General features: G+C 38.4%; 1 protein-coding gene across 1 annotated transcript in view; it reads left to right on the top strand.

The window, feature by feature from the left end:
* The window catches only part of grid2 (glutamate receptor, ionotropic, delta 2), a 554,413-nt gene that overhangs the window by 95,900 nt on the left and 436,341 nt on the right, over window positions 1–22,172 (top strand). The window contains exon 2 of the mRNA XM_042421919.1: window positions 11,551–11,706. Coding sequence (XP_042277853.1) covers window positions 11,551–11,706 — 156 coding nt within the window. The remainder of the gene's footprint in view (window positions 1–11,550; window positions 11,707–22,172) is intronic.

Below are 22,172 nucleotides of genomic sequence, written 5' to 3'. Positions count from 1 at the left end.
TCTCATGCCTTTAGGTTCCTTGGTTATAGACAAACCATGAAAGCATCTTCTAATGTTTTTGTCCAACCCGATTTGCCTTCATGAGTGAGACAGAATATTACTACTTATGTAATTATTACCATGAAAATCACAACTCTTAGGTCTGGATTTTCACAAACTGATGTTTATGAAATTTAGCACCCTTGGTTGCTCAATCCTGATGAGCCTTGACCGGTACAAACAACTTTCGACATGGCTAAATAAAACATGCTTGATTATCTGGAACATTTTCATGGGCTTATTGACTCGGCACTGAAATGGATTAAATCTTACTCTATGAATAAAACTTTGTGATAACAGCTTTTTCTCATCAACTCTACTCAAATACCGTACACATTCAAGAGTCAGTCCTTGGCACTCTATTATGGTCTGTTTAAATGCCTCTACATTTGCTTTGCAACATTGGGTTAGTGGCCAACAAAGGTGTTTGTCCAACCGAGTCCAGACATTTGCTGTTTAACTCAACATTTATCTACATCAAGTCATTTCTTATAATTCACTTAACTTTTACGTAGATTTTATCCTGCTTTATGTATTTATTTAAGAGAGAATTATTTGCATGTTGTGCCTAAATGTATAAGAAAATTAATTATTTAAAAAAAGTAACATGAAAACAAACAGACAACCTTCACTAATATATGAATACTATTGAACTGTGAATCATATATTGTGTATCAATTATAAATGCAGTGGTTCTAGTTACTTAGATTAATATTTCAGACACAGAAATATGCATCACCAATGATTAAACTACCCAGTAGTATATAACATGGTTAAAATTTGACCAGTCGCAACATTAAAATGCTGTGTACATCTTCCTCTAGTTATGTTATATTTTTAATGTTTGGCTTCTATCTTGGTATTACTTCTTTTATTGTAAGTAAAAGATCTGATACTTCTTCCACTGCAGTATAATTGTAAGATGACGGTACCATCACACCGCTAGTTATAAGCGGCAACAAAAAATCAATTGCCACAGTCAAGCATTAATTTACTAAATACCACTGAACACAGTCCTTGACTATGCTAATGAATGTACTAACATGATACAACAGACACATGTTTATATACACATTTCTGTATAGTATGTGCCAGCTGTGATTCTAGAAAGCTGTAGAAACTGGGACCACAATTTCACAAGTAGTCATGTGTGACTTGCCTCCTACTGGGGAGCAGTGCATTTTTCCTCTCTGCTGGTTTATACACAGTTAATTACTCATCACATCAGCATCAGTCCATTATAAAAGAAATCTCAAGATTTCTCAAATAATGCAGAACATTCCTGTATCATCCCAAGTGAGAGCCCACAGAAGATAGCAGGTAATACATTTTTTCCTCATCATTTTAATACCCAATCACTGGCGAATTTGCACAGCTCAAAATGGAAGGAATTTTTTGACTATGAAAAATGATTAATGATATCCTTGTGTATGCGCGCTCACAACACACACTACCTCTTTGCCATCCATCCATCATGTACTTATTAAGAAGGATGTCTTGTCTCTCTAATATCTACTAATGCAACACTAGCATTCATTAGAATCCCATTATTACACCTGACCTTGCATGTTTTTTTAGTTTGAACGGTATGTGTGTGTGTATGAGCGCATGTGTGAACATGTCAGTGCATTCGGGCTGGCTTGTGTGACCCCTAGGATTGCCCGTTGGTAATAGGTTTGCAGATGGAGGAGCTTTATTATGCTCTTTATGACTTTTTAACTGACTCACTGCTCGCTGCTGGTAATGAATGTGGTGTATGTGTGTTAGTAATGAATATGAGCGAGGTGGGTGCAGGTTTGGAACAGAAGGTATTCTGTGGGGGTGGTAGAGTACTGAGGAGAGGCCCCAAGGGACCTAGAGGGCTCAAGCTATACAGTGAGAAGGTGAAAAAAGTGATACAGTTAGAGAGAGAGAGAGAGAGAGAAAGGGAGAGAGAAGGAGAGAGGAGAAGTGATGGAGGTAAAATGAGGACAACGGGAGTGGTACTAACTCTGCTTTACTGTGCGTGGGTGGATAGTTTGATGATAAAAAAGAAAAAGAGCAAATTAGTAAGACAGAGTTAATGAAAGAGACAGGAGTAGATAAGACGCACACTCAGTGCATTAGTGACGATGCATTAGTATTGCTAAATTGATCAGGGGTCATCTGTTTAGTGGTTATTTAGAACCATAGCTCTGCTGGCTACCGGCTTTCGGGAGGCTTGTTTATGAAGGAAATATACCCTTGTGCCTGTGTGTTAGTGTATGTGTGCCTGTATGCACATTTGTAGACGTGTTTCTATTGTTGTATTCATAAGTGTGCCTGTGCATAGTCCGTGTGTCTACTTGTGTGTGCCGTGTATTACTGTGTGCAAGGGAATATGCTGCTTTTAACCAGCTCCAATAGAGGAGCACGGCTGCTGCAGCATCACCAAGGACAGGAAAGAGAACTATTTATCTACTGAATCGCTTCAGTCATGATGAACAGAGCACCCTCCAGAATCTTTGATGGGTGCAGAGGGCAAGGAAGACAGGAGGGAGGAGCAAAATGGGGTAAAAAAAGAGCCAGTGGGTGAGGAGACAAAAGGGATGAGATGAGATGAAGGAAGCAACAGAAGAGGGTGAAGGGTGGGAGAGAAAGGAAGGGCCAGGAAGATATGGGATGAGAAGATAAGAAGTGCCAGAGGATAGCAGGTGAGGTTGGAGGAAAAAAAAAGTGTTTTTGAATGTGTGGAGGAGGCAGAGGACAAGTTTTGTGATGGAAGGATAAAGATGACAAGGTGAGAGAGGAGGAGAGGGGCTGTGAGATGGAATTAGAGAAAAGTATGAAGGAGAGCAGTGTCATAGAGGAGAAAGCTGAGGAAGGAGAGAGACAAAGAGGAGGAGAGTTCAGAAGTTTTGGAGTTATAAATATCGGGAATTGAGAAGAGGATAGGATTTGATAGCAGGGGGTTGAAGAGGGCCACGGAAGGAATATAAAAGTCTGAAGATGCTGAAGACACGCATTTTACAGGGAAAAGGAGGGCACGATACGGGAGATCCTACAAAATCCATCCCTCCCTGAAATATAATATGACATTCATGATGTGTACAAATCTAGAGCCTCTTACCAGTGCTTCAGGCAAAATCCTCCCAAATGTTCGGCATTAATCAGGAGAGTGAGCTTAAAGACTCAAGGTGCTTAAAAACGACTGGCTTCTTGCTTTAAAACCAGATTTGAGGATTCAGTTCCTATATGGTTTGGTATGTTTACACTTTTAACAAAATGAAAGATCAGCGCTCATTCTATTTAATTTTTTTCGTCCCTTCATCCTCCTTATTTCTACCCTCATCATCCCTCCTGTATATTCTATTTTTCTCTCTCTTCTTGTTCTTAACGTTTTCTCTCGATTACATTTTTGTCTTCATTTATCTCTCTTCATTTCTCACTCTGCTTTACATGTTGCTTCACAAATACTGACATTGTTAAAGGCATAAGTTTTTTGATGTTGCGGCCCACTTACTGCGCTCTCATGTTCAATTTTGTATTCTCTGAAGTCCACATCTCCATTCATTACAGTTCAGTATGAAAACAAAACATAACTTGCAGATACAATTACTTTGCTTTTAATTTATTGTCTTTTTGCCAGATGTAACATCATGGCATGGTAATGCAGCTAAAATCTCACATTTTTGTGAAAATTCTGCTTTAATAGTGTGTTCAAGCACTGCTATATATGTCATCGGTGTTTGCTGGTTGCCTGTCCTTTCAGGTTTTATTCTCAAGACAGTATAGCTCATGATATACCAGTGCTTTTTTAGCATCTGACCCTCAGATGTTGAAACTTCCCACTGGGACTTAAATGTACCAGCAGGGAAGAGCCCTCAACGTATTAAGGCTTTTAACTGCATTCCCGCTCAATGACAGCATATCTTTTATAAAAGAAAGTAAAGATGAATACACGTTTGTTGTGATGGATTACAGATCTTTACACATTGGTTTTCATAGTGTTCTGGCATAAATCGAAAACAACAGCAGCTTGAAAGGCAGAAAAATGCATTTGTCTAACAAAGACAAAAAGCTATGCTGGAAAATGGTTTGTAATTATGCATGTACATGATTTGTTTGAAATACCATAAAAACACCTGTATGGTTCCAAAATGCTAGATCATTCTTCACAAAAGCTCATACTCCCTGCCCCTGTCTCTTTCACTTACACACACACACGCACACACAGAGCATGCCTTCTAGCATATCAAGGCCCTCCAAGCCAGGGCAAATTTACTTGGATTAAATGTCACTTCAAGGGTGTCATGTTGAACCAGGAAGGACAGAGTTGTAGACGATGAGGGCATTGAGCGGGGTGACTAAGTAAAGTGATGCTTCGGTAGATAACAGCATGAAGTGAAGGATGTAGAAGAGGGGGGAGGAAAGCAGGGAATTTGGGTGTATAAGGGAGGGAGGTTGAGATAAATAAGGAGAGAAAGGGAAAATGGGTTGAAGCGGAATGAGGGCATGGCAAAGGAGTGATGGAGAAGAGGAGCCGAATGAATAGGTGGAAGAGAACTATAACAGAAGAGCAGAACAAAGAAAATGAGGTGAGGTTGTTATATTAAAGGGAAGAAGAGAAGAGACAGATAGAGAAAGAAATCAGGGGAAAGGTTAAAAGTTAGAGGCAGGGTGAAATGTAGAGGGAATGAGGATAAGGGAGAAAGGAAGTTGAAAAAGACAGGGGATTGCTTGAACATTCAGAGGTGTAAAGCAAGAAGTTTATTGTATATATATATATTTATAAGAAGTTTATTTTTTGATGCAATGGGGTTATATAAAGGAGAATATAGAGGGGCAACAAAATGCAGCAATCATTTCACTTATGCTGTTAAGAGTATAGACAGGTACACAGAATATACAACACTGTCCATTTAGAAGGTACATCTCTATCACCCCAATTATTATTTACTTATACCTTGGCTAGCGCTTAGATATACTCTAGCATCTGGCTCCCTGCCATCAGCTCTACTGTTTTTAAGATCTTCAGCAAGCCTGGCTGGACTGGAGCTGAGTCAGCTGTGGTTTGCAAACGAGCTGGATCTGGCCAAAACAGGCCAAGAGCTGACACGAAGGGAAACAAAAAAAGAAAAACGGCGCTGTCAATTGTCCGCTCTTTACTTTGCTGGTTGTGCACTCAGAGACTGAATCTAAACGTGCCTTAGATGAATTGGTTATTTCTAAATTGTGTTCAGCTCGCCGACTAATGAATGGAGACACAAAACAAATCCTCCACCTACTCAACGTATGTTTATTTGTGTGTGAGGATGGAAGGCCCTGGATATCTACGGTAGGTCTCTACAAAGGAGGGAAAGAGTCAGGCTCTCTACATAAGTTGAGGGGAAAAGGTATGACAGGGGATGAGACATGGCAGAGATAGCAACGACCTTGGCAAAGCTTTGTGTGACAGCACGACAAAGGACTGGAATGCTGTTGAACTATGACTACAAATTCTCCTGACTGCTCGCCTCCTTAACAATGAAGCAAATTAATTTACACGCCTATAATGAAGAAAGTGAGGAGAGGGGGGAGGGGGGGGGATGAAAAAAGTAGGAGAATGAGAGAGATTTGTCTTGCACAAATCAGGTTACCTGGGAGATTTCTCCATTAATACACAGAGGGGTAAACTGGAATCTGACGCATCCAGCCCACATACTAACATACATGTAGAGTGCTGGTTTATTACACACACATATTTACACACAGTTCAAGTATATTCAATCATGCATGTCTGTATGCAACACTCCATCCTGTTAACAAGCTAACAAGGCTTTTGGCCTGCGGAGAACTGGTTTCAAATACTTTGACAATTTGAAACCCTACATGTTCTAACATATGATATAACATATATACAAACCATACTGGTTATATACTTGCAAACATACAGCATAGGTTGCTCATACATTCAACTCACACTGTGCAACACACAGAATTATATGAACAAAGACTGTCAGGGATGATTCAGTATCTACAGATTGTCCTCTGTACAGCAAAAAACAAGATTCACTGCTGATATGTAATAATACAGCTGCACACATACAAAAACGACATATATTTTATATATAATATTATATAATGTATACTATCTGTTTTCATATCTGTCCCCACATTCGCCACTGGCTTGCCCTGCTCTCCTGTGGTCATTAATTCTTCGTCATCCTCCCCCTCTCCCTCACTTCGTACACACACACACACACATACACACACGCAAACACACACATTAATTTTAAGCTGTCCTCCCAAGTGTCAAAACGTACTCCCTTCCAGCTCTCACATCACTGCTGTAAATAACAGCCTGTTTGTGTGTTATCGCATCTGTGTGTGCGCCAGTGTGTGTCTGTGGACATTTGACACCGCAGGACGATAACCTCCCCCGTTCATCACCATCATCACTCAGCGCCGCCGCCACCTTGCTTTCATCATCACATTGAGACGGCAACACTTTGGTCCAGCCTTGTCACCAATCAGCTATACATCACCCATCTGTGTGTATGTATGTGTGTGTGTGTGTGTGTGTGTGTGTGTGTGTGTATGTGTGTGTGTGTGAATTCCTCCGTCGTCATTATCCTTGTCAGTCTGTCAGTGTTCATGTCACATTACTGTCATGAGCTGCAACCTCGACAACAGGTGTGCGAGTTTGTTTGAGAGGCAGAGGAAGGATCCCTGGTAGTATTTCAGAAATCTTCAGTGCCTTGTTTAGAGTTGTCTCTGTGAAAGAGAGAGGCAGCCGGGTACATGTGGAGATAGGGAAGGTGAAAGAGAGAGGGGGGATTTTAACAACAGAGAAGAGTCTGAGTGAATAAGAGTAAAAGGTTAGGAGGCAGGTGTACAGGCAGTCAGATGGAGAGGGATTTGGCGGATGCTCTTAGCTGTTTTACTTTAACAAAGAAGGCAAACAGGTGGCAGCCTAAAAAACAGTCAAGTGTGACTGAATGACAGTAAAACTAATTCTGTTTTAACTGTTTAACATTAGTTATTTTCATGACCTCCTCTGCCCACGTTGCCCTCCTCTTTTACAATGAAATCATTTTTAACAATCATTCCCTCACTCATGCTGAATAATTATCTTGAGAAGGAGCTGGCTTAATTACTGGGTCTTTCTAGAGTGTGGGAAAATAATAACTCTGCATTGGATGATGTGCCATCCTAATTTGTTCATTTAATAAGGAAATTGAGCTGTGTTTGGTGTGTTCAACAATGTGCCTTTGTCTGCCCGAATGCCATTATCTGATTTTATATAGTTATTCGGATGGCTGAGCTGTATGAGTTATTCCCCTTTAAAAATTAACTTTAAAAAGGATATAACCATTTTTCCATTTCCAGGCCAACTGGACCAAGGCTTATGAAAACAATGTAATATCTTCATATTCAAAAGCAGTGTTGATGTGAACTTGTGCCTTACTGAAGGTAACATCTGTTTCTGCAACGATATATGATATAAAATGTCAAAAACAAACCAACATTAACCTCTGGTTAGACTCCTGTCATGGAAACCAGAATATTAAGTAAGAAAGTGCATGACTCAGTGTCCCATGGCAGAAATAAAACTAATTCATAAGACCCAGGAAGCTCAGCTTGGTCACATAATGAAATTTTAACTTATCAGCCCATTATTGTCCTTTCATCTTACATGATCTGTTCCATCCCTGCATGTTGTTTTCCTGTTTTGGAAACTGCTTAATGATGATTAGGTACTTTGATCCCTTGCATCAGAATTAAATATCAAAGAGACTCTGATGGTGATGGCACTACTGTAGGTAATGTTTTTAACAATTTTAAAATTACAAGGAGATAATGCTGGAAATATTTGATGTAGATGCAGCTTTTTTCCTTTCTTTCTTTTCCTTCATGAATTCCTTCATCACTGCTTATTAAAAGTTTGAAAATTTGTATGTGGGGAGGGAATGACTTACTGACAATTTAGTCTAATTAGAATTAAATACCATTAATAAACAAAGAGACAATATGTAAAAACTAACATCACTGATATGCTAAACTGATATTGCTATGAGTACGATGAAAGATTGTAAGAGAAAATTCTCATTGCATATTAGTCAGTTATTTGTGCTTCCAAGTGACAACACACTGCTCGTTTTTCTTTTAACCCCAGCATCCTTCATCTATCCCAAGGGGTTATTTGGCAGTAAGTAGACAAACAAGATATTTATTGCCTCTTTATCAATGCAAACAAACTAGGAAATTAATACCAAACACTTGACCACTGGCAGACATTTGATCAATACCTCACGACCAAAGAATTTGGGATCACTTTTAGATGCTGCATCCATTCAAATTGACCACGGTTGTTGATGATCCTGTTGTCATGAAAAGGATGGTTTGGAAATAGGTCTGTGATTTAGTGCTGCTGCCCACACACTGTGTCTGTGTGTGTGTGTGTGTGCGCGCATGTGTGTGTATGTGCGCTCACCCTTGGGGCGTCTGTGTAAAGCAAGACCCTGAGCTTTTATTTCCTGCTTGATTTATGTTGTGACATTTGCCTTTGCGCTCACTGTCACATTGTGTGTTGTGCACCTATGTGCATGTCTCTGTGTGTCAGTTAGTGAATCAGTATGCAGTGATGGTGTTGTTCTAAAATAAAAGGCAGAGAACAGCAGACAGTCACTCATTCTTCTGTCTCCTCTCTTTTCTTCACCCTCTCCCTCTCACACACATTCAGTATATATGGATTCCTTAATTCCATAATATGAGAATAACTAAATGCACATGAGAATATTTGTCCATATTGGTGCATGGCAACTTTTCCAACATATGTTGCTATATGCATATTCAAAATTGCCATAATTTGTAAATGAGGCAAAAAGTTTCCACCATGATTCACAAGTGTTAAAATTGTTTTTTATTCATACTTTGAGGCATAAAGTGATTTTTCTATCAAATCCTGTTGCTGTCACACTTACCTGCAGTTTTTCATACCTGTGATTCTTTCTGCGTCTTCCTGCTTATAAATATGATGAAAGCGTGTGGTTTTTAATAACATACAGGTAGCTGATGAATCACTGCACAGACGTAAAAGTTATAAAACAGAAAGATAGAGAAGAAAGAGTAGGGGGTTAAAAGATCATGAAAGAGAGAGGGAAAAAAGGAAGAAAGAAAAGGAAGATTACTGAGTAATAGCTATCATAAAGCAAATATGACTCCATTTTAATATCCTGTCATTACCGTTATGGTCACCAGACCTCATAAACAAGAGAAAAACACAACAAATCGTATACAAAGAGAGTGGTGTATGGCACTTTCTGTCTATGCAGCTTTTCACATATGTCTGGGAGCATGACTGAGGTTACTATGGCAACCCCATTGTGGGAGCCCAGATTAAAAGAGCCATTATAGTTTTTTTTCTGCTAGTCTTTGAATTTTTGAATACATTCTTTTCTCCAATGTTAACATATTTTAGGCCGTGGATACTGTAGAGTGCAAAATACACAGATCTCAAGTGCTCTGACACAAGTAAATGAATGTCTCCACCTTTTGTCTGATTTCCTCTCCAAAGCATTAGTTCCCCTCTCCTCTCCTCTCCTCTCCTGTCCTCTTCATGCATTCGTCCTCTAGACATACACAAGCCAACATTGTCCTCTTGTGTCACAGAGCTAGTTTAAAGCATGTACAAATCCTTCCCCAGCAGTGTCATCTTCAAGCTGATTGGAACCCCATTCATAATTTATCTCTAATGGAATAGTTAATGAGTCTTTGTGTTTCACTCTTTATCACTTTGTCCAGGCCCGTTTGTCTCACCTCATCTATACTGCATGATTATAAAAAACAACCAAGACTCAATCAGAAGGAGGGTATTTACAGTTTCCAAATGCTAATGGATCAAATTATTGAAGGATACATATTTCATGAGGTCTTTTGATGAAGAGGCAGTTAGCATACCGTTCCTAGCTGCCTTCAGACAGCAGTTGGGTTTGAATTTGAAGAAGAAGAAGAAGAAGAATATGGACTTTATTGGTCCCTGTGGGGAAACTGATCCTCTGCATTCGACCCATCCTATACACACACACTAGGAGCAGTGGGCAGTTGCAGTGCAGCGCCCGGAGACCAACTCCAGTTCTGTGGAGGGTGTGTTGTGTACAGTTGTGTAATGAAAATATGAAATGGGGGAGTAGTGAAAGGAAAAATCAGGTTTTCAACACAAATTCTATCAACATATTTTTCTGTGTCAGTTAAATTTTCTGTTTTAGGTTGTTTGTTTGTGTTACAGTAACCTACAAAGGGCATAAGCGACACTTTTCTTTAACTAAATAAGCAGAAAAGTGGATTTCTCAGGTACATCCTTGGAATGAGAATACATATCTTACCAGATTAAAGTGATATATACCTTCTTTAGTATTAATTTATCCGAAGTACTGCACTTTGCACTACCAAGACAGAATATTTTCTTCAATAACTTTGGCCTCTGTGGGAATTCAGACCATAACCTTTGCGGTATCAGCAGCAGACTCTACTCATTGAACTATACAAGACCAATTACAGCAACAGTCTTCTAAATGTGGTACAAAACAGCCCTCAGCCAATGTAGCCTGCCTGGTTATTAATGGAATTTGCAACCTGTGTCTTGCACACACATGCAAACACACACACAAACACACACACACACACACACACACACACACAGACTATACAATATGAGGCTTATTTTCTGGTTAGTGAAATACAGTTAGCATTGCTTCACTGCACTGGCTTACACAATTAGTGGCCCGATGGATTCAGGGGATGAACTGGTTTGAAATGAGAGGCTAAAAATGAAGAAAGGGAGAAAAAGATAACACATGGTTAATTGTGTGTAACAGACCAAATCTCTACCAGCCAGTCAATGCCCCACATTGCCTCTCTTCTGTCTCAAAAACTGTGACTCTGATACTGCAAGTTGACATTCATTTTTATGACTGAATTGGTATTGACTAGTGGGAACTGTATCTGCCACTACATATACATTTACATATACAATACTGGCACTTGCCAGACTTTTCTTTTTCTGCTTCTTTTTGTGCCGTCATCATTTTGGCTGAGTCAGTGTGCCCTTTGGCGGCATTTGACCTTAGAATGAACAGTGATGTCAACCCATTTCACCCTCGCTTCTCCTGTCTTTCTCATGCTGGGTCCCAATTCAGGGGCTGGATCCTTTAAGCCCACAGTTCTAAACGGAGCACATGATAACAGAACAAAGGTTCCTTCACATGTTGCAGAAAAATACAGCTTTTTTCCCCAAATTTGAAGAACACAATTGTTGCAGCTTTGCAGTCCTCAGTATACTGTAATGTAGTGCAGACTGGTCAGTTGTTTGAAGGAATATTAGGTCCAGAAATACAGTATCACATGGCATCCTCATATTTACTAAATATTTGTGCTCAGGTGTTAATCAGTAAACGTATCACATGGACTAGACCAATGAAAAACCCTCTGTAGTGTGTAAATGATGGATAATTTGATTATGTTATGTTAAAAGTTTCCTCTTTTCCTTTCTGCTTCCTCCTTTTTCAATAGGCGCCATCTTTGACGAGTCAGCACGGAAAGATGATGAGGTGTTTCGCCTCGCAGTGGCAGATCTCAACTTGAACAACGAGATCTTGGAGACCGAGAAGATCACCATCTCTGTGGAATTCGTTGACGGGAACAACCCCTTCCAGGCTGTGCAAGAAGGTAGGATGCTGATACTACATGTCATGGAGTTTAACATTTGTGCCTGGAAGCAAAAGCAGGGCCCAACAGGTGCATTAGTTTCAAAGTCAGTTTATTTTGTGTTGACATTAATAAAAGAGGAAATCCATTTGCTTCTGGGCATGGTTCAGACTGACTGGAATTAAAAGGATTGTTTCAACATTCATCCCTTCAGATTCCAAATTACCCTTTTAATGTAATATGCAACAATTAAGATGTTTTTTCAAACCTTTTTTAGTGCAACTCTGTGGTTTGTCAGCCTTTCCAACAGTTTTTCAAAAGTGTATTTAGCATGAGTACCTCCAAATGCCATTCTTAATCACAAGTGAAAACCTGCAATCTTCCCTATTTCACGATAGCATGAATGGATCCCTTTGCTCTTTGTAAAAGTGCAGTACATAAGTGTAGTAGGCTTAGAAAGTCCACATTTCTGATTAAGTTTAAACTGAGATCACAAACATAAGTGTATACATTTTATAATTATTTATTTTATACATTCTGTATTGAAAACATTGTAAATATTTATATCTACTTTCCATCTAAGAAAAACATTTACCATTGTATGAGTTGAAAACTTGAGTTTCAGTAGCATAATGGTCTCTCACAGCAGTGCCAATTTTCTTTTTTGTAATTTTTTTTCTTCAATAAATTGGGAACAGAGAGGCATGATAAATTATTCCATGTCAAGACACAATATCAAATTGGCCCAAAATCAGCCTGTTCTTTAATGTTGCCTTGGTTTTTATGCAAGGCTTGCTGCCCTGCATCACACAGTCAGCTGAGGATGGGGATGTTTTTTTTATTTTTTTATTCATTCTTTCTTATTTTCGTTAACTTTTGGTTGGCATTTAAATTGGTTGACAGACAGTTTTTTTTTCATGAAAACATAGTTTGGACAAGAAATTTACTTTGTAATGTTAATACATGTTAGTCAAATAGCGGGTACACTGGTCTACACAGCTAATTTGCACTCGTGTGTACACATGTTTGGATATGCCTGTCAAAGAGTTGTATAATGTAATCGCTGATTTACAGCCGCATCCAATAGGCTTGTCTCTGCACTGACACTGCACTGTACACTAAGAACACATCTTTATGAGGTCAGTAACCTTGTAGTAGTTCTTTACTACATCAAATATTTTCAGTTGATGTACTAATCTGACTACTTTATCAAAAGACCTGTAGGTGAAGAGGTGCAGCATTAGACAGTAAACACACGTTTTGTATTTAATGAATGAGGTCAGTGGTGCATTTAAGAAGTGCAAGAGCCTTGTGCTATTTTAGTTCATGTTTTTTTATATTCACATTAACAGGAAAGTTAACACATTTGCCAGGTACATTTATCAAATTTGACCAGATTTAGAGTACATATGCACTATCTCCCTGCATTCATATAAGCAAATGTAATACATACGGTATGTAAATGCAGTTGATGCTGTTTTGTTTTGATGCAAGTTTCTGTTGTTGAATTATTTTTGCTACATGATAAAGACAGACAGATCTTAAAGAAATACATTTAGAAACAGATCTATTGAAAAGGCTCCCACATATTTTACAGTGATCTGGTTTTCAACTCTGTCGGGCAGGCACAAATTATAACATCATACACAATTGCAACAAGAAGTCATACACAAAACAATTTGCCATTTAGCACACACTCAACACAAAAACTACTAGTTGCCCTTCTTCTCTCACCTCAATAAAACTTTTTCATGTAAAGAATTAAGAGCCAAAGTTGTTGTTGAAGAAATGATTTGCCACTTCAGACTTATACCATTTCAAAATGAATGTTGGAATCATCTTTCTTGAGTATATTTTTCACAACTAGAAGGCATTATAAACTTAGCGAGGGATCATTGTGAAGTGATTTGTGGTCAAAGATGATAACAAGTCAATTGATCAGTGGACAGTGTGAAAACAGCAAACAATAAATCCTGAGTGCATCTGATGGCCAAGCAGCTTTCAGTGGTACACTCACTTCATCTCTGTAAAAACTGTAATTCTGAAATACTGCAAATGACAAAATGCTGTTATAAATGGGCACCCATATTGACATCGCCTGTATTGCTAATGACTCATTTGACAACACAGAGGATGTGTCACATGCATTTATTATGGAATTGTTTTTGTCTTTGATAGTCATCTAACAGCCTTTGTGAAGTAGGTAAAAAACCCCAACATATCATCTGCTTTCAGGGTGCTTTGTGAAAACTGGTAAAATTTTTTACTCTCGAAATGTCAGTGTTGACTCATACTTGCATATTTCTTCAGTGTAGAAAGAAATGTTTTCTAGAGAGCACAGCCATTCACAAAATAGTTTGAACGGAACCACTTAATTGATGCATTAACACACAAAGCACTGTTACTAGTAGGAGTGAGTTGACTAGTCTGACAATCAGGCTATCTTGGATAGAGAGATACAACTGCAGTCCATATGGACATGTATCCATGATTGGAGAAACATATTGCATTGAGTGCAAGTTTCTCATGGAGCAGCTAGTATGTTTGCACAATAGGATGATAGACTGATCATTGCCCAAAGATCCATGTTAGTGTAAGCCTTTATGACTGGCTGGCTGCCTTTAGGAATCATCAAGCTAATTAATTCAGAATAAAAAGGGAATTAACTAAATACAGAAGGCATGAGCAGAGGCAAAAATTCAGTACTTGCTTATTGGTGCGATACAGCAGCACATTGTTCATATTCTTTGTATTTAATTCCCTTCCTGTGGCGCTCTTGCTTCCTCTAAAAGGATGTAATTTTACACTGAAGTAACATCAAAAACAACAGTTAGCCTCAGAGAGCAGCTCGTATTGATTTCAAAATATTTTCTGTGAATCTATTATTGACTGTGACACGCTGTAAATGTCTCAAGCTTTTCCTCTGAACTATACAGAAGACCCTTTCTTCTGAACAAGAGTAAAGCATAATTTGGCACCACATTCAAGGAACCAGATAAGCGTACTTGTTAGTGAGTAGCTTTTGATTAATTTTAAGTACAAGTTTTTAAGTTCTAAGGCACAAAATTGCAGTATGCTTACAGCACAAGGAAATTTGGCTTATGGCAGCATGTGCAGTGTTTCCCACAGCATCATTAAGGCATGCAGGTTAGGAAGCAGGCAAAAAAAGATTCACGCATCTAGAACTAATATAAGAAATGTGACTAAAACAGCTGTTTATCCAGTATTATACGTAAGGGTCCTGGTAAACTGGATGATAATATACTGTTCTAAGCTTGTGGCGAAATTGTTTTATTGACTTCAGATGAACTAAAATCAATGGATTTAAAGAGGCAACATGAAAAATGCCAGAACTTGGTATCCCCTCAATGATTTAATTAACTGATAATGAAAAACAAAGGACTCATTATCAACACCCATGCATACACTGAAGCAAGCACACACACACACACACAGACACACACACATGAAGAAACATGACATTAGCCGTGGCTGGCAGACTGCAGGAAGATGTAGAGAGGATACATTCGTGAGCTTGTTTGCATTTCAGTCAAACATGCAGGCTGAATGCCACTAGCAAACAATTGTGGCTAAACTGTAAGTGTATCTTGTTTTCAGAGATTAGCTCAGAGGACCTTTGTGTGGATGTACTGTACATGTATGGGTGTATGTGTATGTGTGTACCTCTAAGAGCCTTGTTAAGGCTGTTGTTTTGATTTAAGGGCTCTGCAGTGTTGTTTGGCAGTCAGGCTGTAATTCTTTGAAGTCTCAACCTGAGTAGTTCTATTATCTGGGCTCTGTGTGCACGTAGGCTAAATGCCTGTGTTTGTTTCTTCTTTATTTTGAAGACAGTGGGCAGTCTGCATCTCAAGTGTCTTATTTAGAATATCAGTATTGTGTGAAATAAAAACAGTGAATTGAGAGATGTGACAGCGCAGCAGGAGGCTGCTCCTGCTCCACTTGCTCTTTGACCAAGCAGACTGAGCCAACAGCATGTTCCTGAAATCTGCAGTATGTGTTGTTTTCTGTCTTTTTACGGTCCTTACATTGTGTATTTAAAACTGTCCTGTGAGCCAAGTTTATTCTTTAACTTCTTGTTTCTGTAACTTCTTTCGGGGATTGTTTTTTTGCTGATTAAGGATTTTCTTTTTGCAGCAACCTCATACATCACATTCATAAATATAGACATAATCACAATTTAGAGCTGGCAGGTACACCACTGTCTAGAAACTGTTGGCTGCCACAAGGCTCAGAGGGAGCCGCTAAGTTTAACTGGTTTCTTAAGAGCTTTTATATTTGCATAAGAGAATTTGGTGAGAACAGATGAAATGTCACTGATTGTTTTGCTTGGGACTTCAATGAGTTAGTTTTCAATGACAAACCGGCTTTGCTCCCTCATTTTTGCTTCCTCCGTCCCTGACTGATTAGACTCCTTCAGGCCTCCAACTCCCTCAGTCTGTTGACTGATCTGTCCAAATTTGTGGGTGGCACAATGAATGCTTCCCTGTCTTCCTGGTACTGAACAGACCGCCTGACTCATTTCCCTGCCAGTCTGCCTGCCGGTCTTTGTGTTTGTCCGTCTGTTTGTGTAGTTAGGTGGCTGATGAATTGATTGCCTGTCTCTCTATCTGCCTGTCTATCAGTGTATTTGTCTGGCTAACTGGCAACCTGGCCAGCAAATCAATTGTTTTTGTCTCTGTCTGTCCATGGGTTCAGTCACTTGGTGCCCTTTTAAGCAGAAACAAAAGGCGATTGGTTATATCAATTAAAATATTTTAAGATTTTTAAAATGCACATATTAAGCTATGTATTTTTATTTTATATTGGACAGAGAATGACTGATGTCCGATACCTTTTGAACCTAAAAGTTACAGTACTTGCTAATGTTTGTTGAGAGTAAGTAGTTTTATATTTTGTAAGAGTCACCTTTCACTAGTTTTGATTAAGTGAAGACTGTACTACAGTCAATGCTGAAAGTGAAGCAAAAAACTCCCATGAATGTCTTTTCAATTAGATTGTTAATAAAATGACGGCCAAAGCTAAACAGCCAAGTGGTCAGTGGTGAGATTAAAAGCAGTAGGGATCATATGTCCTCTGTAAGGGTTAGATTTAAACACATGGAAGTGCCGGTGAAATTTTTGCTGTGGCATTCATTCAGTTTGTGCTCTCAATCTACATGTAATTAGCACCAGACATACAAAGGTTGTAGCTCATTACACAGTCAGCACTTGGGGATGCCAAGATACGTTGTGTGTAAAGCAAACTCAGTTGGCAAAGTTCAATGGTGGGATTAATCTGAGATCACCAGGCTCATAAAATAAATAATGTAGTGGTGTTTTGCATACAAATACTATTAAGCTACTCCTGAGAATGTAGCTTCTAAAAATATATATACAGTATATGAAGCTTTCACAACCAGTGTGGGGACAAGTGAGAGAGAGCAGCAGGTCTAGCAGAAGCAGGATGTCTCAGGAGAGTGGAGATGGTGTTAATATGCCTGGTGTCTCACTAGAATATAATATGTTATCAACAGAGTGTGATTGCTGTGTAGTGCTTGCAAGTTTATTGAACATCAATTTCACATTTAATGAACTTAAACTAGTTGAAATAAACTTCATGTTTAACAAGTACAACACCACCACTCCCCATCCAGTCTGTGTTTGGTGTTATAAAACAGTCACTATTGTATTCATGTGTGATTTGTATGTATATTTAATTGTATTCCATGTATTAATGTATGTTCTTTCATTGAGAATTCTGTAAAAGTCAAAGAAAGACAAGTCAATTCATCTTTCTTTTTCTCACCATCAATGTCCTCTTTATTACACCTGTGCTATTCGCACATTCTTCAAAGATGCAGGCATGCAAAACTCACTCTTGCAAATTCTGTGAACCTCAATAAATCCAGTGGACTGTGCAACTAGTTACATTTCTCATTTCTCCTCTCAGTATTTGCGTAATCTTGCAAATCACTCAGTACATATGGCTGCATGGCTTTTGTCTTCCCTTTTGAATGATTTATTTCTGGTTCAGGTTGTGTTGCTGGCTTGTTTAAGAATTATAAAAATATAGTTTGCTCTCTGACTCATAGATAAAATATTTAGGGGTATGTGTCACTGTAACAGAAAAGTCTGTTTCCTTTCCTCTTATCCATGAAGCAACAGAACCTTTATATTGAAGTGAGTAATAAATACAAATGGCACATCACAATAACCGTATCTCTAACAATGCAGACTATATTACAGTTGAACGTCCAACTAGATTTTAATTCAAAGAGAATAATCTGTTTAAGTGCTTTATCCAAATTATTTACTGTGCTCTCTGCCCTGAGGGTTGTGAATGAGTGAGTGAGTGTGTGTGTGTGTGTGTGTGTGTCCAGGTATTCCTCAGGTTGTGGGGATGTAAATATGATTACACAGTAATGTTGTGGGGACTCACCTCCTTTATGGGGGCAAAAAGCAAGTCCTCTTGACGTAAATCATTAATTTTAGGGTGAAGACTTGGTTTAAAGATAAGGTTAGGGTTAGTGTTAGGGTTAGGCATGTGGTGGTTATGGCTGAGGTTAGGATAAATCTCCAGAAAATGAATGTAAGTCAATGTAATGTCCTCTGAAGTGATGAAAACATGGTGTGTGTGTGTGTGTGTGTGTGTGTGTGTGTGTGTGTGTGTGTGTGTGCGTGTGTGTGTGTGTGTGTGTATGCATGTGTGCGTGCGTGTGGGCGTGTGTGTGTGTGTGTGTGTACAGGGTTGTCTCAGGAGTGTGTAAAGGAGCTTAGATTAAATCACACGCCTTCTCTCCCTCCCTCCCTTTCTTCCTCCTGCATGGCACTTAATTGTGGATCTGCTCCTGTCACTTATATTCACATTTCACTCCCTATCACCCATCTCCATGGTAACCGGGCTAGACATTACTAAGGGAACGGGTGGAGTTGTGTGTGTGTGTCCGTGTGTGTGTCTGTATGCATGTCAGTTTGTGCCCGTTCATGTCTCCATCGATTAAAGCAATGAGAATCACCTAATTGGATAACAGTCTATGGAAAGGTGGGGGGCGAGGAAATGGAGAGCAGGAAGAGACCACAGGAGGGAGGGAACTCAATAGTTGTCTCAGCTTATTTTTCATCTCAGCTTAGTCTTGACACACAGGGCACACAGCTGCGTTTATGCACACACTATCACACACACAGATTAAAAAACAAAAACAAAAACAAAAAAAAACCCTCTACCTTAGCAAGAAGTTGTGTAGACTAAAAACTGCACAGAGCCTCCTTTCATGGATGACTACCTGTTTCTATACTTTTTCTCTCCAAGTGGAGTGTGGGAGTCCCCATCAAAATGAGGAGTAGTTTGAACTGGCTATTATTTAATGCACTGACAGAAATAATCCTAAAGATAGAATCCATCTCAATCAGTAATCTAAGCATACGATTCATCCCCTTAATGACTATACCCAGGACTGTTGCAGAAATCAGTACTGAATCAGAAACAAAAAATTTCCCCACTGTGTTTCCTGGGGACAAAATTGTTTCTAATGGACATCCATGAATTTATGTACATTTATGTATTTGAAGATGTTGCATTGGGCTCAGGAAACTCATGATAGGAGCTTCTCACTATTTTCTAACAGTTTACAGGCTAAAAAAATAAACCAAAAAATAAATGACTAATTAATCAATAACTAAAGTAATAGTTAATTGGGGGCATACTACAAAGCCCATGCTCATTTGTTTACATTTCATTTTGGTTTGTATCTCTTTAAAATGGAAAATTTGTACATGTACTTTAAATGGCTGCTGTGAAGGTTCAGCACCATGGACAGCAACAAAAGCCATACAGAATCACAGAGCCTTGCCTTTGACATTGGAAAAAAAAATATTGCAAGCAGTGAATGGTTAGAGAAACTATTAAAATAGCCTTTCTGAAACCTCCCTTTTCATTTGCCAACTTTGAACATTTCCAAGGATATAACTGCTCAGTGAAAAACATTACACCAAAGCTGCTACACTAAGCCTACGTGTGCCTTTGCTGCTAGTTTAAATAAATTCTTACTGTAATCGTACCACTTTGGTCAACTCTCACAGTATCAGCGGTGAGATTTGGGCAGATATTGCAAGAGCTGCTTTCGTAGAACATTGATTGCTGTAATACTTAATAGACAGAGTTGAGAAAACACACATCGGATACTGTGGTGTTAGTTTAGAGACTGACAAGAGGCATATGATCTTTTAACCTTTTACAACAAGACTAAAAAAGTAAACCTATTTACAAATGAGGGAAGTGCTGGCATAAAGACGAGGACATTTTATTACCAGTTTGCTCTGCAGTCACAATATTGATCAGTATCAATATATAGAAATCATATCACCTTTTTAAATAATCAATCAAGATCACTTCGATCTTTCTTCATGCAGCAAACATGTCTTTTGTCTATCTTGACATATTCATTTGATAAAAAAAGATTGTGGTAAAAATGCTTCGGCGGTGGTGAAGCTCAATTATCAGGGCTGTTAATGGAAAATAGGTTGTGTATAAAAATGGATTCAAGGAATTAAAGTGACCAAAATATATATTTAGAGGATTTGTTGTCTTTTCAATTTATCTATTCTGACACAGTGGAACTCGTGATTCACAGGAACGATGTGGTATAGTGCTAAAGTCAGCAAGAAGCAAATGCCTTCAGGGTGTGAGAAACACTTGACTGCACGAGTGTGATGAGAATAACTAAATCAGACTTTGTCATGTTGATGAGTACACTTTGATGGTGTAAACACTAATAACAAACAAAACCTCATACTAAAAGGGCAGCACTTTTTAAAATTTTAATTTAACTTTTAGTCATGGTCCCAAATTGTCTTAATCTACCTACTGTGTTTTACTTTCACTCCCTCTCTATCTTAATCTGTCAGCAGAATTTTCATTCAGAATGCAAAGAAATGGAAGTCTTAAGTCTTCTGATCTGGGCATTTTTATTTTTTTCTTCAGAATTACATTTTAGATGATCTTCCCTGATCATAAAACATTAATGTGCCGTTTAAAAGATTTAGAAGACCCCCTCCTCCGTTGGAGTCTCAGCCTGTAATGCAAACATAAACAGAATGTCAGCACCAGTAGAAAAGTCAAAGCACTGGTTTAGAGACATTTCTTTCACTGAACATTATTTATGGAAGATTAAAAATGCCTAAAGAAAAAACAAATCAAACTAAGAAATAAAGTGAAATAAATGTGTATATGTATAAATGCGTACACAAAAAGGAAATACATATAACAAAGTACATATTAAATACATATAACAACAATGTGTTGTATTTCACTTAATTTTTTTGTCATAATCATCATTTTTATTTATTTTTTTATTTTTTTATTTAGGCGTTTTAAGCATTCCATAGTTACTGACATAGAATTTCTTTTATGAAAATCTCAAATTAAAGTGGGACTTTATTAAGTTGGAGAATCATGGCACTTCCATTGACATTTCATGTAGTGATGTACTAATTCAAGTAGATACTTTCTCTCTTAAGGGTTTGTTGATGGTTTTAAAGACAACCGGATATGTGGTTTGAAAAAAGAAGAACCTCTGTAACCATTTATAAATAAATAGTGGTCCTCTAAGGGTTTTTTTTTCTTTCCTTCCTTTTTCACTGTTGCATGCTACTAAAACATTACTTATAAGCTAAATCACACCTTTTTCTGACCACAAGGGGTGCAGAAAGTCTACCAGATTGCATGTTTACACTCAGTGACCACCACTAACCACCACTTACATAACATGAGTAATTTGAGTAATTTATTATGAAAACTCTTGCTTAATGCAGGTTGAAATTGGCTTAATTGAGATCTTATGATAATACATTTTACCACAATATATTTGTACTTCCCCCATGGGAAGAGAAGGAAAAGGCTTATTTGATTAATCATGATGCTTGGCTTTGATGGGAACTCCTAATCCTTATTTGAAAACTGCGAGTTCTATCAGGACTGTTTCATTAGCATTATTTCATTTACTTTTAATTAACACAACAAGGATTCAGTGTTCTCCAATGACATCATTTAAAGGACACATTCTAACTTGTTAACTCTGAAAAAATGAAATTGTGCAGGACTGTTTATTGGGTTTGGTTATGCGTATGATGAGGAAGTCTATAAAGTTGGAAAACAAAGTGACAAAAGAGTCCAATGCATTTTCAGCACATCCTGTTCGCTTGTTACCTTGCGAGGCAGCAGGATTGTGAGATCATGACATCACAAGATCACGCGACAATCCATCTTGTCAGGTTTCAAGTTATGCGCTCGTGTCAATCAGTGTCATGCATCAAGCTGCCTCGCAAGGTAAGACGGTGAAAGACAGATGGTTCATCCAATCACCTGCTAAGTATTTTTGAAAGTGCCTGCCCTCTTCCAATCAGTTTCCATGGACGACTTCTCAGATGGTTCTGTGTAACAAACCATCTGGTGCGTCAGATTAGTTCACTTGTGATAAGCTCTATTTAGTG

Source organism: Thunnus maccoyii, chromosome 9 (genome assembly GCF_910596095.1).
Source record: "Thunnus maccoyii chromosome 9, fThuMac1.1, whole genome shotgun sequence".
Lineage (NCBI taxonomy): Eukaryota > Metazoa > Chordata > Actinopteri > Scombriformes > Scombridae > Thunnus > Thunnus maccoyii.
Note: the sequence above shows the minus strand (reverse complement) of the source record. Positions and strands in the feature narration are given on the sequence as shown.